The following is a 17,093-nucleotide window of genomic DNA, read 5'->3' as shown; positions in this document are numbered from 1 at the left end:
TACCTTTATTCTTAATCTGATTATTTTATTGTCTCCATCAGTGGGCAAAGATGGGCAGAAATACCCCTGACAATTAGTTTGGGTTAAAAAAAAAGTCAATGCAAAAACAACTAAACATTTTGACAGCTTTAACATCACTTTAGTAGCCCAAGAGGCAAAAGACTGGTCAAAATGAACCAAACTTTCAAAACAAGAGGATCAATATAGACAGTCTACGAATTTTCTAATTGTGATTAACTTCAGTGGTTGACTAACCCAGACGATTGAGAGCTCTACAGAAGAAAAGGAGCAGTGGACTTAAGGTAAGGCAGATGGAAGTAATGAGACAGAAATAAATGAAACAAAAAGAGGAAGGGAAGGAAGAAAGATGACAGATACGGAAGGCAATGAATGTGGTAGAAAGAGCACTGGCCTTGGTTCTGGGTAAGAACTGTGTGATAAAGCAATTCACTTAGCTCTTCTAAACTCAGTCTCCCCTTCACACACAACATTGTGAGCCTAGAACTAAATTACCTCTATAGTACCCCCTAGCTCCAAAATGCTGAGATTTTATGGCGGGAGGCAGGTGGTAGTGGTGATGAGGGAAAGAATTCAGTGGCTGCAGTATCTAGAAGAAAGTAAACTTAAAGGTTTGCCCTGGCTTTAACAGTTGAAATGCTGATAATGGGGCAAGATCATAGGCACACTCTAGTGCCTAAGAATCACCTGGGTGTTTATTAAACACAGATTGCCGGCTGGGCCCCACTCTTGGAGTCTCTTGTGCAGGAGGTCTGGGGTGGGATTCTAGCGTTTGCATTTCTAATAAGCTCCTAAATGATGCTGAGGCTGCTGGTCTGGGACCACACTTGCAGAAACACTGTTCTAGGGAACAGGTGACAGAGGCCAAATAAACACAGTTATATGGGGAAAAAAAGTTGGCCAGATTTCTCTTATTTCTTGGGAGGGGAGAAAACCTGACTAGGTGCAGTAAGGTGATTGATAAGTAAATGCTGGATCAAACGATTTGTTTCCTCTGCTGACCAAGGCTTTGTTGTTGACCAAAGCTTAATAGATGAATATAGTTATTTAATACAATGGTTTATAATATGAATTGGGTATTAGATTTGCCAAGTTCTTCAGAACCTTCAAAACTATATATGTTTAAACATTCATGCAAAACTGAGATTATTAACTGGGAATTCTACTTATGGATCTTGAACGTCACAAAATAGTTATAATACATCATTTGGTTTTTTAAAAGAAAATCCATGCTAACACTTAACTACGTCTAATATTGATAACTTTTCCTTATAGCATGAGGTGTTTCATAAGTAAATTTTTCAGATAATGAAACTTTAAACACAAAACCTTTTTAATTTTAACCATTTTAGAAAGATATCTTTCTGAATAGAATACATGACCACAACAGAAGCTTTCCTTCATTACCCACGGTCATCATAAATACACAATGGCGTCAGTTCTGTAATGAATTGAATACACCTCCAGGGTTTGACCAGACTCATAAGAAATCATCCGCTTTGTCACTGAATAAGCCCAGAGTTCTGTACGTTTGCCATTTCTGCCATCTTGTTTATCTCAGCCCCACCCGAGCTATTAGCTGTTATTGCTCAGTTTATCGGCCTCTTAGTTGCATATTGAATGGGCATACTTTCCCCACTTGGACCTAAGAGTGACTCCAGAGTCAGGAATATGCTTATGGGCTTTAAGATGTTATTTTTTTGAGCTGGCATTTTTGTCTGGTTGTTTATTTACTCCTAGACTTTCAGGTTGTTGCTGGCAGCAGGGAAAAGGGGCACTACTATATTTTGTATATTTTTGGGATACAGTATGCTGTATCAGAGACACAGAAACACTAGGGCAAGGTTAGTATATCTAGTAAGGGAATTATAATTCTGTTCACTTACAGGGTTATATACCTTAGGTTACTCTTCCTGCCTAAACTCTAAAAACTTATCAACCTTGGAACACTCTAAACATTTCACTATCTTTGTATAACTGTTTGAAAGTAGACAGCTTTACAGAAACCAAAATTCAAATCAGCTACAAGGTAAAGAAGAAATGTAAGATGAATTTCATGATAAAAAGGAGCAAAATCTGCTATAAACTGGTAACAAGGGAATTCCTAATGTTGGTATAGTAATATTATTGCTCAAATTTATATAAAGATTGCATTTACTGACCTGGGGAATGCTGGGAAGTTGCAAGTGAGGTCATGGAATTAGAAAGGTTAAGGTTAGCAGTAATACTAAGCTGGCTCTGCACTGCAGGAGGATAAGGAGATGTGGGTGTCAGGAGGGACTCCTCACTGGTTTCTTCATCAATTCCAGGCAAATACGTGTCAATCAAGGCATCAAGAAACTTAACAATAAGCTCAGCATAGTCTGGGATTTGTGTTTGCTGTAATGGAAAATAGGACATTATTTTAGCTCTGTTCTTTTTTCTTTTTTTGTAAATCCCCCTTGAAGCCAAAAAAGATAAATTCAATTTTTGTTTTGGGCTTAATTTACTATTTTTCTTCCTTTGTACTACAGGTCATTAAAAAAAGGGGGTGGAACAATATGTAGACTACCATGGGACTTACAACTGGGAATTTTATTCAGCTAACACTTACAGCTTCCATATGAACCTGTGATTACCGAAGGCCATGCACAAAGACTGAATTAATTCTGAGAGAATCCAATCATCAGGAATGATGTCTAGTCTACTTTCCAAAACTGAGAAAATGAGCAGAGCATCATTCCAGCTGCCATTTAGAGATTCAACTAACTAAATACTGTGAAGGGCTCGGAGGGTTACTGGCACTCAAACTACGAGAGTTCCCGCATTAAGCTTATTTCTGTGACTTCAGGCCCATTTCTTAAATGACAGCCTTTGCATATCAAGAGATATGCAGTAATAATTAAACAAAACAAAACTAAGTACTCAATTGTTAAAATTAGAACAAGGTTTATGCAATTCGTATTGATTTAGCACCGCTATCTCTAGAACACTGCACTAGGGGAAGAAAAAGAAGTCCTGCCTTCAAGGAACCTCAATCAATTTGGAGAGAGACCATATACAGAGAGAATAATTAAATACACATTTATGTAGCACTATATCAACTAACGCCAATCAAAGAACAAACTGAATGGAGCAAATGAGGATACATTCAGGGAAGAGTGAATCTAATGCAGCAGGTTGGAAGGAAGAATGTTTTCTTGAGGTAAATTTCTTTTTCATTATGTAATTTTTAAAATTGAGGTTTAATTGACATATAACATTATATTAAGTTCAGGTCATGAGGTAGATTTTAAACATACGTAATGCTCCTTCCTAATCACAAGATACCTAAATGTGTGCATTAAGATCATCAACTACATGAGGGACCGAGGGCAGAAAGTTTACAGAGGTTTATCATACGTTTCTGAAAAGTCAAGCATAAATTTAGTTGAATTATTTTTTTTTTTGGTAAAAGCTAGTATATAAACATATTAAAGGTGCTGCCTCTTGGAAAGAATCTTGTGGTAGAAAACTTTTAATAAAAATAACATATGTGTTTTTTGTGAATCATTCTGGTTTTCAACATATTGTCTTAAAGCAGGCACAGTAATATAAATAAAACTTTCATTTTGTCAATAGAGAAAAAGATATTTTCTTACCTTTGAAAAGGGTCCTGCAAACCGCCATAGGCCATTAAAACCAAAACCTGCAACAAATCAAATGTTACTTATAGCAAGCATGACACTCTTTCAGTCTTAACAGAAATTATATAGTTGATGATACATAAAACCCACACACACAGTGAAAACATTTTTTTTTTTAGAATGAGTGTCAGAGTAGACTAAAACTCACTGAAAATATACCCAGTATAAAACCATATTTTAGTTAAAAAGTTGTCAACCACTTATTGTACTGAACACATAATTAAAAGTCAGAAAATGGCATATTAGAGAGGTGTGAACGAGCCTATTCCTCATAAGGAATTCTTCAGCCAGTGCATCCTTTAATAGCACACATGTTTGAAGTTCATCAACCATCCTCCTCCCGATACGTTTATTTACTTTGCAGGTAAGATGTTTGATACTGTGGTGGGGATTCTTCATGGTACACCACACTTTGCACAATCCCATGGATTGGATTTAACAAATTTGGATCTTGGCACAATGACAACAGGGTGTTGATCTTAGAGTCCAACAAATTGTGCCTAAAAAAATAAAAGTCAACAGAGGAACATTTTAAAGGAAAATTAAGTGAAAATATATACTGGAAAATATTTTTCCCTAGAACAGTATGATAAAAATGAAGGGTGATGAGTGCTTTTCCAATTTTTCTCTAATGAACGTGTGTATCTGCTTTTTTGTTTTGTCTTTTGTGTTTAAGTCATTAGGAAAATATGGTAAAAGCACCTAACTAGCACTGTCATATAGCCATGCTTAACTATATATGATGACTATTTGCTCAAGACAAGGTTGGCTTCTGTCTGCCACTCAGCGTGCTTTAGGACCATCTCTTTCTGCTGATTATTGATATGTACCCAGGAGTTAAAACTAAATTTAATATTAATCAGTGTTTAATAAATGCTGAATCAGATCGAATGAGGAAAGCAAAATTAGCTTGGAGGGGGTGGAATATATGATCAAATTCAAACTTCTGAGGAAATTAACTATTTCTAACCCAGCTATGCCCCATTAATAAAAATAACCAAGAGCCACGTATATAAAATTCTGAAATTTATAAATAAGATTAAACAAAAACAAAGAAATAATGATACTACATAGAAGGCCTAGATTAGGAATAGAGTTTCCCAAGTTTCTTTGGGTTATCTAGATTTGAACACTTTGAGGCTAATATGATTTTAGCCCTTAAGAGAGAATAAAAGTCATCTCCCAAATAAGAAGTCAATTTTGTTTTCACTCAGCTGTGGATTAAAAACAAAAGCTTTACTGAAAAAGAAAACAGAACAGGTATGCTGATTTAAATATAGCAATCTAACAGCTTTCTCCTAAGTGAGGAAATAAACAGTGCTCATCACAATGAACAACGTAAGAAAATCACAAGATAAAAAAATGTTTTTCCCACTCTGACAAGTACAGGTCTCTGGTAACTGACTACACTGCTGAACTGAATGAATAAGCATTTTCAGAACTAATGCAAAACTGATGAATTCATAAAAGTGCTCACAAAAGATCAAGATAAAAAAATTAATTACATGGGGCTGAGTGAACTGACGAGGATGAGTATAGTTTTTGTGACTTTCGGTTTGAATTAAAAAAAAAAAAATGTTTTTCCCGATCGACAGGCCAAAACTAGTCCTAGGTCCCGTTAAACCCACTGTCTCTAAGCTAAAAATCACTATCCCACTACTTCACGTTCCCCTCTCCACAACCAGTGAACACTACTGGGTGACACTTTCCCTAAGCTTTTATGAACATTTGACTTCAAGACAGGTACAAAAGTTAAACACAAGTGGAGATACTTACACAACAGGAAAAACTTTGGGGAAAACAACACTAGCTTCTGCTAAGTATTCATAAAGAATTCGTTGATCAAACTCATCCGTGGTGTATTTCACCAGCGTAGCCTGCAAAAAAGTAAACAAAAACCATTTTATTTTGTGGCTGAATTGTTACCTGTTTTGGTGAGAAGCAGAATATGGCCTTCCTTTCATGTTTTTAATATTTAAGGGCCTTCTAAGAGTAGACTGGAAAAAAAAACCCACAAAAAGCAAAAAATATTACCAGAACAGTAAGAAGAAGTGCTTGGATCTTCGGATCAGTAAGTACTTCTTCATCTAAGAGAACATTTGATTCAGACACTGAAACTTTACGTAAATGTGGGTGCTGTTGTGATGAGGAAATCCTTTGAGTTTCTGTGGTAAGATATGGATTAACACAATCAGCTATATTAATCAAATATAACACACTAGATACTACTTCACCTAACAGATTTTAATGTCACTTCTAAAATTTGATAGCTTTTTAACAGACACTTAAAATATCAACATAAATATCATACAAAATTACTATTCACCTATACAGAAGTTCTGGCTAGCTGTATACAATGTTGTATATCATATGTATGATTACTTTCTACACAGGTTTCAGGATATCTGTCATTTTAAGGACTGTATAGTTTGTCTTTGTCTTTTGAAAAAGAGCAAATGTTTCTATATTTTATCCTAATGATACTAAGAAATGTCTGGAAAGCAAATATGGCTTTAATGTACTCTCCCTCCTTACTTTCAATGATCTAGATTAATTATTAACTTTGTTTCTCACCCATTTCATAATCAGTTTCTGCTACTCTCCTCATTTTGGGGGGTGTTGTGATCCCTGATTCCATTTCTTGCCTTTTAGGAGCCTTTGTGTCTGATATCAAGTGATCAAAACTTTTCCTTGTTCCTATAAACAAAAGTTACAGAATATGGAAGTTCATTAACCACAGTGTCTGTGAATAGGAATATACTAAAAAGAAAATGTTTGGGCATAAAGTGTTTAAGTTTTCACTTATGGACCCAAAGAAAGCTCAAACATATCCCTGGGGCAGAGTTCCTCTCCTTTCCTGTTTTTTTCCATCTTCTCAAGGAATTTTGGCCACACAGCTGTTCTGTTTCAGGACAGGATGTGCCTTATTGGTCCAAATTAAATTGAGATTACATGCACTACACTGGAGGTAAACCAAACTCCACCAACAAGTACAATATTTGATAATAAATACAGAGATATGTGCTGTTTAGTAGCAAAGATCAACTATGTCTGAACAGCCTTTGTTCAATTTAAGGCATTCTGCTGGTGCCAAGAATGAGTCATTAACCTATGAAGAATTTCTAAAAGTAGACAAAATCAAAGTTTGGTTTTACTTCTTCAGGCTTTGAAAAAAGGATGTGCATGCCTCAAAGTACTAAATAATAGATACACTGGGAGATGCTTCAAAAATAGCAAGCAGTACCGTTTCCCACTTGGCTTTGAGCTTCTCTAATCATGTATTATATCAATGTTAAATACCTTTCTCTTAAAGTAAAAGTATTGAAACTGGATTATTTGGAACTTATATATTTCTGTTCTTTATATTCCAAGAACTTCTCTTATTCTTCTTGGTACAGCTCTAAGAGCAAATCTGGAATACTTTTGACCGTATTATTTTTTAAAAGCCAGAACTGAAGCCACTATAATTACATATGACAATTGAACACTTGAGAAATTTAATGTTCTATTAACCTCAAGTTTTAATACTAATAATTATTCACAATAGTCATAAAAATCAAGGTCAAATAATTTAACAGCCCAAAAGAATCTAGTCCAACTTCTTCATTTCCTGTACCTGTAAACTGAGGAAGCCATGAGCAGTTACGAGATTAGCCGGAAGTCGCAAGGCTAGGCATCCAGTTAGTGACCAGACGTAAAATATCAAATTTCCTAAAAACCAATTCGTGCTTTCATACTGCATGAGATCAGGACACCACTCCCTACGTTTAGTTTTCTTACTTTTCTCATTCTTCCTTTTTTACTTTACACTCTGCATTCTTCCTGGGAAATCTCCTTCCACTACCATAGCTTCAGTGGTATAATGAACTAATCAATTCTAAATGTGCCACTTGTCCGCTTCTCTCTTCCTGAACTCCAGATGTATATTTTCATTTATCTCTTACATATACATGCCAAGAATCCTGAAGGGATCTCAAATATAATATCAACCAACCTAAGTTTATCTTGTACTATAAATATATTAGTCTTGATCTCTATGAATGGAATCACTATCCAGCCAGTTTTTGAAGCCAGAAATTTCTGACATCCTTCACTGCCTTCTCCCTCCCGACCTGGTCCAAACAGCCAGGCACTAAGTCCCACACCTGACTCCTTTTCTCCATTGTCCCACTGCTCCTGCCTTAGTGCAGGCCTACACCATTTTTTGCTTGGACTGCTGTAACGATCTCTTAAATGATTCCCTTGCGAAAAAACTCTTCCTATTTCTCCATATTGTAGCCAAAAACCTTTCCTAAGAATAAAATTTTGTAACGTCTCTCCCCTACTTAAAGATCCCTGCTGGATACATGATAAGGCTAAATCTCTTAACATGGCACAAAGTCTCCCACAAACTAGTTGCAATTCTTCTCTAGCCTCATTTCGTACCCAAGTGCTTTTCCTGACTTTGCTTTATTCATGCTATTTCCCCCCTCTCTTGAATACATGCCTTCCTTATCCTGTGCCTACTGGGCAAGCATGTATTAAATTTTCAAGGTCTGGTTCAAATGTTACCTCCTCTCTGTAGCTTTTCCTAATTTCCTTACTTTAATGGCACCTGGGGATGCTGTTGCAATTGTCTGATTTTAAGTCTTAGCCACCAAACTATGAGCTCCTCCAGGGCAAAGACTATAACTTTTTCGTCTATCACATGGGTTGAATGAATTCAATATTGCATTTTCTCTGAAGTTAGTTTTTCATTTACAACTTCCTTGGCATGAAAACTCAATCACAAAACACAAAGTAACCAGGAAACTCCTATAACATTATTTATGGAAAAGTATAAAGAGAAAGGAACTCAAACAAAAGGTAACAGTCCTTGGGACTTCCCTGGTGGTGCAGTGGTTAAGAATCCGCCTGCCAATGCAGGGGACACGGGTTCGAGCCCTGGTCCAGGAAGATCCCACATGCTGCGGAGCAACTAAGTCCGTGTGCCACAACTACTGAGCCCATGTGCTGCAACTACTGAAGCCCGTGCACCTAGAGCCCGTGCTCCGCAACAAGAGAAGCCACCGCAATGAGAAGCCTGTGCACAGCAACAAAGAGTAGCCCCCGCTCACCACAACTAGAGACAGGCTGTGCACAGCAACAAAGACCCAATGCAGCCAAAAATAAATAAATAAACAAAAGATAACAGTCCTATGTGACTAGTAATAGTGATTAACACTCATGGTTTCAACTTCTCTCATGGTTTATTGGCAGGTTATTTATTTTATACTTCTTTAGCCAAAGTTGTGTAAGAGCACCTTTACATTCAATCTGTGGTGAGGTGGGATCAGTGGGCTCTCTCATTATTTACTTCAGTTTTTGAAAAGGGAAAAAGTGTCTCACAGCATTTCAGGTATATTTCTCATGATCAAATGTTGATATAACCGAGCAATTTTAACTTCCAAGAACCCTATCTTCTTACAGTAATAAAAAAATACAGTAATCAAAAACTCTTACCTTTTTGTTTTTTTAAAGAAAAGATGGCAAATAGTATTATTATAGCTTCATAGCATATTTATGTATTCTGTCCTCAGAGGGTAATTTTGGGAAATACATTGTTAAAGGCCCTGCATCTGAATGCTGCAAGACTCTTCCTTTTCTGTGAGTATCTAATGTCTCTCTTACTCGCATTTCCCTTCTGCCTGGCCAAGGCAGAGTAAAACAAGTAGAGCCACAATATTTAGTCTAAGAATCCCTCCAAAACTGTTTCAAGATCTCATTCTCATTCCTCTATCTTAACTGATATGGCTTAACTGATCTATCAAACTCTCTCATAATTGGCATCAAAAACTTTCCTACATCAAAAACAGGAGATTTTGATCATCTTGAACAGCTTCAAATAATTTTCCAGGAGTGAAAGTATCTGACCATTTTTGAAAAGAATTCTAAAACTTTCTACATAATTTAGATAAACTAACCAAGCAACTTCTTCGTGTTGGCCTGAGAAGGCTGCCCCATGTCCAAACTCATGGATTTCCTGGCTCGGGGACTGGTCTGGCCCGCAGGTGGATAGCTGGCTGCAAGGTACCCTTCAGAACCTTTGGGAGAGGACCATGGCTGATTCTCCTTTAGTGTCCTGAGAGATTAAAACAATTGAGAAGAATCAATAAACATGATGACAAATACAACCACTGCTGGCCCTTCTAATTGGCTACTATATTTCCCAATGGCAGCGATCAAGTAATTTTAAAACTGTACTTTAAAGCTCGCTCTTTAGGGTACAAACTCTTAATCTATCCCCAGGAAGTATCCACTTTCTTGCCATGACATCTTATACACAGTAGGTACTCAACAAATGCTCAACTGAACTGTACTGCATTGATTTTTTAATCAGGGAGAATCAAGTCTAAATAAGCAATTGTATCCCTGGTTTAAAAACCAAGGGGGAACACAGTCAACCTCCCTTTCTCCTTTTCATAACAAAAAAGGGCATATCTCAAAGAAATATAATCATAGGAATGACTGAAGAGTAAGACTACTGAAAGCCAAGTATGCCTGGAAAGCTTTTGCATACATTGTTAACATCTCAGCTGGAAATTGCTGAGGGCTTTTTATCAAAAAGTGGGATGTTGATAAATTTAATGATATAAGCACTACAAATACAAGATTATTTTCCCATTTTCAACACTGTACCTAAAACTTAAAGGTATCTTTGTTGAATTGAAAATATAAAAAAACTCCAAATGATGCTATTTTCATGTAATTTCTCTACGTTTTAGTGAAAAATATACCACTCAAAGCAACATACAACAGGATATAATTTGATTATCTTAACATCTAAATCTGTACTATAGAAAACTTTTTAGTAACTTTAGTGTGATATGAGTAAATACAATAAATATGTTGGCATGTGTATCTTTTTACAAATCTGTATAGCTTAGTTTTCTATCATTAAGCATGTAATGTTGCTTATATTTCACATTAGGTTTTCCTAGGCCTTTTCCTAGGAATCTGATACTTTCAAGATCATCTCTTTTCATTGTTCAACTGATCTGTGCTTAAAAAGAGGCAAACTATTGTTAACTAATTAGCACAATTAGAAGAACTTTCCTTCAACTAACACACAAAATACCGTACATTTATAAAATGCGTTTTGATTTACACACTCTTCCTAGGTTATCTTTAGAGTCCCTCCTATATTACCTTCTGGATTACTCTGCCCACTTGCCTCCATTGGCATGGAATACTGAAACCTGATTGTAATTATGTAATTGTGGGAGAAGAAGTCCATTTACCTATAGCTAGGGTCACCATGATGAATGGGATATGTATCCATAGGAATATTTTCCATTGAAATATCAGTAAGAAGAAGAGACTTTCTATGTTTTAGGCTACAGCGACTTCGAACCTCCTCAGACACTGTAAGTAAAGCTAAAAGGAAAAAGAAGGAAGATTTTAAAACTTAATAAATCACAAGTGCGTGACTTAAATTAGGTTATACTTCTTACAACCTCCTGAAGAGAGTAACAGCTATTAAACATGAGAGTATGAAGTTTAAGGATATAAAACACTTAGGACAGACTTGTTTATGCTAAAGCGTTTACAGTCTGTTTTGGAAGACTGCATGTAAACACGAAACTTACAAAGAGAGTCAAATAGCACCTTATATTAGTCAAGTGCTTTAATAAACACTGGACCTCAACAAACACAAAATGTAGGCAGGGCAGGACTATAAGGTCCATTTCTTAGATAAAGAAAAATACTCTGAGAAATGTTAAATGATTTGCCCAAGGTCAAATAATTCAAACAAAAAAGTTGCCACACACTGAAGTCTGCTAAACTGGGAATCAGCACTTTCCAACAAACAACGATGTTCAAAAACTGTGTTATACATAAGTGCTAAGTGCTGTTGAGAGGAGAATCACAAATCAGGTAAGAGCAGATAGGGATGGTATGATGGAATGGTGGGGATGGGCAGAGAGTCTAGGTAAAACAAAGGGCATCAGAAATGAATATTAAAGAAGCACAAAGGCACTTCCAGGAGATGGCAAGTAGATTAGCTTAAAATAGCCCATCCATTTGGAGAGGTAATAAAAAATGAGGCCTATGAAATTAGAGAAAGAGGACAGAATCAGGAGGGCTGCTTAAGGGCCCAGGATGCTAGGCTGAGGCTTTTAGATTTTACGACAGACAACAGGGAGCCACGTGGTGTCTTGAACCAAAGATGACTAAGGGAACACATTTCACACATTAATGCAAATTCTTTTATAAGGAAAAATGTTTTGGCAAAACTTTCCAAATTTTGACCAACACCACAGGACTGAAATGTGAGCTCTTTACCCTGCCAAGCAACCAGCGGAAGGACCCAGAGGTGTCTGTACCTTTTTCACGGTCCTTAGATATAACTGTGGTAAGATTAATTTTGTCTATTTTCTGTTTTTACCTGCCAAGTAAGCCACGCTCTGTGCATTCACCTCAAATTTGTCACAATTTCTATGTTTATTAACCAGAGCTAGTAGTGTATGCAAAATTCTGACTGTTCTTGCAACAATGGCAGGTGAAGGATGCCTGTATCCTACAAAAAATAAAAACAAACAAGAAGTTAATTCATTCTTTCAACAAGTATCTGTTGAATTCTTTTTCTGTGACTAGCAACTCTGCAAGGAAAGGAAGTATGTAAGGGGAATAGCCATTTGGGAAGGTAAAATATATACATATGTTAATAGTTAATTAATTACATATAGGATTAAGCACCAAAAATGTATAGAATAGAATAATGTTCCCTGGAACTCAAAGGTACCTCAGGGGGAGGGAAATTAGAAGATGATGGTGTTTTCAGATCTTCTATTCCCTAAAGCAGCACAAGGAATTTTTAAAAACCTATTTAGTATAGTTTGCCTTACGATATGCTTTGAAAATAGGGTTCTATCACTTAAATTTTTCTTTTTTTTTTGCGGTACGCGGGCCTCTCACTGCTGTGGCCTCTCCCGTTGGGGAGCACAGGCTCCGGACGCGCAGGCTCAGCGGCCATGGCTCACGGCCCCAGCCGCTCCGCGGCATGTGGGATCTTCCCGGACCGGGGGACGAGCCCGCGTCCCCTGCATCGGCAGGCGGACTCTCAACCACTGCGCCACCAGGGAAGCCCTTAAATTTTCTTTTTAATTAAAGAAAAAAGCCTTATGATATAGGGAGTATAAGCTCTCAGAGCCCAAAGAATCTGGTTGATTAGAGGGTAAGCTTGATCTCTGGACAACTTTTAATCACTAATGCTACTCCATTTAAAATAGGGGATTTGTACATTGAAATTATTTGGTATTCTTTTAGAAATACAGAATAAACAAGCATTTTATCAGCCTAGTTGCAATCCATCTTCTTGGTATCCTGTGGTAAATGTAATATCTTTTGAGCAATGCCTATTCACTTAAGAGATTAAAACTGTCAATGTTTTTTGCAGAAATTTCATAAGGTGGTGAAATCAAATGTATACATTCACAATGGTAGGTGTATATATATATATTTGGTTAAAAACTGGGGGAACCTCTATGATCCCTCAAGCTTAACAATCATTTAAATTGATACAAAACTGCAGATTCAAGCTCTAGTTTGAGTCTCTAATTTTGGCCAAATCTAAAGCCAGCAACTCATGCCAGCTCCTTATCCCAGGCCATACTTTACACTGTTTTTGCTTCTGACTCACCCCATTTGCTATTCCTGTTAACTGCAGTCTTGGGCCATGACTGCCCCACACTGATAAACCAAAACTAACACTCAGCGAAGTCACCAGTAGGGAGTAAAGTCAGGTGAGGGAGTGAACAAGCTGGCTCTGAGGAAGAGCTGGAGGTCGCTGCTGTAAGCAGTACAGAAATGCGGAGGTGGGAGGATGGGGCACCAGAAGGGTGAGGGTCTATGGTATGTGATAATCGGACTGATCAACAGTAAATTAGTAACAAGTTAAGAAAATCTGTGGTCAAATCTCTAACATAACATTTTCTAACATGAAGTTACTCAAATAACATTTATTGATTTGCAGTCTATCTTATTTTGATAATCAAAAAGATACTTATCAATAAGTAGCATTAATTAATAAAACAGCTATTAGAAAGTACTTAGAAATTTTATAAGAATCAACTCCTTTGCTTTTTAAAGGAAATTTGATACGTGATGTGGAAATTAGGCTCTATTGAAATATATACTGAACAAAACATAACTCAGTAAGACATACAGTTGCGTATAAAGTGAGACACATGAGCCAAATTATTTCAAGCACTCAATCATTTCAGTTACTTCTGGCTTCCCGACACCATTTCATAAAAATATTCTGACATAAGGCCTCTACCTTTTAAGAGGTGTCCAACCAGTGCGAAGTTAAAGTTAGAGTTGAAATTGAGTCCAACAAAATGATCCATTTGTTTGCAGTGCCATTCCAGAGGATTCCGGATCGCCATGAATACTTCCTCTGGACTCTATTAAAAAATAATCATGAGATGGTTGACGGGGTCCACACAGGAAGGATCACTTATTGGTTTTTGTTTGTGTTCAACAGCTGTGACAAGGTAAATACTCCTTTCAGGTTGAGAGAAATTATTTTCAGGTGACTACAGAAAACCACAGAACATTTAAGGTACTGCAAATAAATTCGTGCAAGATAGTTAAGCATACAAATAATAAGGTGATGGAAGATAAAACAGCTTTGATTTACAATGCAAAGTAAGTGACTGTCAATTTATATCCTGGTGACTTTTTAAAAACTAAAATTATTGTTATTTTAAATAAGACCATGCACTGAACTGTAGCTGGCACTTCGTGTACTATGATGACTGGAAATTCAAGAGAATGAAGAGAGTTCATATTTACTGAGCGCCTGCTGTATACAAGTGTTAGATACATTATTGTATTGAAACCTTAAAGCAATTCTATGTAATAGGTATTAGCTCTACTTTACAGATTGACAGATTCATTCACTCATTCTTTTACTTATCAAATACTCATTATATGTTTTGATGTGCCAGGCATGGTTCTAGGCTCTGCAAGTACGTCAGTGAACTAAACAGACAGAAACTACTCGCCCTGGTGGATGTGACATTCTAGTGTGGGAAAACAAGGAAATTGAAACTCAAAAATACTGTGTAACTTGACCTCTAAATTAAGATTTTTTAAAAACTGGGGTATAGTTGCTTTACAGTGTTTTAGTTTCTGCTGTACAAGGAAGTGAATCAGCTATATGTATACATATATCCCCTCCCTCTTGGACCTCCCCACCCCCACCCCCATCCCACCCATCTATGTCGAAACAGAGCACGGAGCTGAGGTCCCTGCACTATACAGCAGGTTCCCACCAGCTATCGGTTTTACGTATGGCAGTGCACATACGTCAATGTTTCCTAACGTGTGGTACCAGGAATACCTGCTTTAAAGTCACTGATGATGCTTGTTTAAAGGTGGAAAGTACTGGGTTCCATCTCAGAATCATGAGAGGTGATAAGGACCGGGAATTTGCATTTTAAAAAAAGAAGCCCTGTGATTTCCTTATGCACAGAGATTTTTTTAAAGCAAAAACTGAAGGTACTTAGGATCATGTTCAGGTCTGTCTAGATTTCTATCTCAAAGAAAGAAAAGCATGAGTCTATAAAATAAATGTAGAGAGATGTTTCGAGCATTTTTTATAATAGAAAAGATGACAAACAAATCAAATGTTCATTAATGGGCAAATGGTTGAATAAATTGTGCTTCATGCATACTGTAAAATACTCTGCAGCCATGAGAAAGAATTATACACACACATACAAATGTATATATATACACACACATTTATGTGTGTGTGTGCATAGATACATGCTTAGAAAGATGTTCACTTTATATTGTTAAATAAAAAAACAAATTGCAGAATATCATATAAATATTACATAAAGTATTAACCTACTATATGTTCAATTTATATATATATTTTCAGCTTTATTGAGGTATAACTGACAAATAAAATTGTAAGATATTTAAAGTGTGCAATGTGATGATTTGAATGATGAATATATACCCTTTCACATACATGTTGTGAAAGGATTCCCCGCATTAAGTTAATAAACACATCCATCACCTCACATATTCATATCCCATCCCCCGTTTTGGTGAGAACATTTAAGTTCTATTCTCTTAGCAAATTTCAATTATACACTACAGTGTTATCAACTACAGTCACCAGGTTATACAACAGATTCTCAGACCTTATTCATCGTTCATTCTGGTGACTTTTAACAGGCTTTATTATCTCTGATTCCTAGTATCCTGGTGCACTGGAGGCAATATTAGCTTCTGCTAATGGGCTATTCTGGCAATGAAAATGCCAAGGCAGATATTCCTAGACAAACACTTCACTTTCGACTATTCTTATATTCACAGAAATGGCCAATAGCTAGCTATCTCTCTGACCACCACTGTCCCAAGACCATCCCAGAAAACGGCAATGGGGATTAGGAAAGAGAGGTTCTAGTCCCACATCAGATGTACAAACACGAACAAGTTACTTGACTTCTTTGTTCTTTTCTATCTTGTAAAATGGAGGTCTGGCTGATAAACTTCAAGGTAGCTTCTATCTCTATAATTTTGTTTCCATACTTCCCAGAGCCCCAGCTGTTCTGGGTCTACATAAGACTGAACAAATAATTTTTAGATGAGGTACCTTCACACTTAAAACCGTGCTCTGGTTCTGTTTCTTTCTACCCACAAGCTCTGTTAATTTAACTTCAAGCAAATCTCTTGTTATATACACACATCTATCTTAAAATTCCTCTCTTTTCTCCTAGACTCGTCCCATTTCTTTTCTCCAAAGACAAAAGGAATACAATTTCTTACTGTTATATTCCTTCCACTATCCTCTGTGAACCAAAATCCAACCTCAATCAAGGCTGATAAATGTTAAGAGGGGTGGTGATGGTATGTTTTAAAGTGGGATTAAGCAAACAAAAAACTAGTACAATTAAGTATCCAAAAGCTTCCTTTAGACTCTCCAAATTCCTTATCTGCTTCTAATTATACCTATTTTCCGTTAAGTACCATAATTCAATAAAAGTAAGCTAATTTTCAGATTATTTCTTTGTGAAGTGAAATGGGGGTGGGGAAGGCTAACCTTTACCTTTGGGTTATGAAATTACGACTGAGTGTAGAGTGCATTGGACAGCATAGGGCCTAGCATGGTAGCTACTGTTATTACTATTTTTATACCTATTCTGTTTACTAATATTGGGCAAATACTGTTTTCTGCTATTTTTATATTAAAAATATGCAAAGTTTAAACAGTTTTTATGAGCTGGTAAGGAACTATACTCATAATAAGTTGCATTACAGAAATTCATATTTAAGTTATGGACCTCTTCTGATTTTAAAAGATAACAACAAGAAGAGAGGGAGGAGCTCTAATGTGCTTGGCATTTAGGAATACCAAGTGGAAGCTTA

The 17,093-nt window shown here is 36.6% G+C and overlaps 1 protein-coding gene across 6 annotated transcripts in view; it reads right to left on the bottom strand.

The window, feature by feature from the left end:
* NF1 (neurofibromin 1) overlaps positions 1-17,093 on the bottom strand; it is a 245,995-nt gene that overhangs the window by 12,775 nt on the left and 216,127 nt on the right. For 5 of the 6 annotated variants that reach the window (XR_003792109.1, XM_029213370.1, XM_029213373.1 and 2 more), the window contains 10 exons: positions 13,984-14,110; positions 12,091-12,222; positions 10,943-11,078; positions 9,626-9,783; positions 6,258-6,380; positions 5,718-5,848; positions 5,460-5,560; positions 4,041-4,183; positions 3,639-3,685; positions 2,181-2,397 (listed from right to left, as the gene is read on the bottom strand). Coding sequence is in view for 5 of the 6 variants with exons in the window: in XM_029213370.1 (XP_029069203.1) it covers positions 2,181-2,397; positions 3,639-3,685; positions 4,041-4,183; positions 5,460-5,560; positions 5,718-5,848; positions 6,258-6,380; positions 9,626-9,783; positions 10,943-11,078; positions 12,091-12,222; positions 13,984-14,110 (1,315 nt within the window). In the remaining variant the exon portion in view is untranslated. The remainder of the gene's footprint in view (positions 1-2,180; positions 2,398-3,638; positions 3,686-4,040; positions 4,184-5,459; positions 5,561-5,717; positions 5,849-6,257; positions 6,381-9,625; positions 9,784-10,942; positions 11,079-12,090; positions 12,223-13,983; positions 14,111-17,093) is intronic. The other variant, XM_029213372.1, reaches the window with a different exon arrangement.

Source organism: Monodon monoceros, unplaced genomic scaffold, assembly GCF_005190385.1.
Source record: "Monodon monoceros isolate NGI ecotype Baffin Bay Population unplaced genomic scaffold, NGI_Narwhal_1 Super_Scaffold_9, whole genome shotgun sequence".
NCBI classification, from domain to species: Eukaryota; Metazoa; Chordata; class Mammalia; order Artiodactyla; family Monodontidae; genus Monodon; species Monodon monoceros.
The sequence above is the reverse complement of the archived record's forward strand: the minus strand, read 5'-3'. Positions and strand labels throughout refer to the sequence as shown.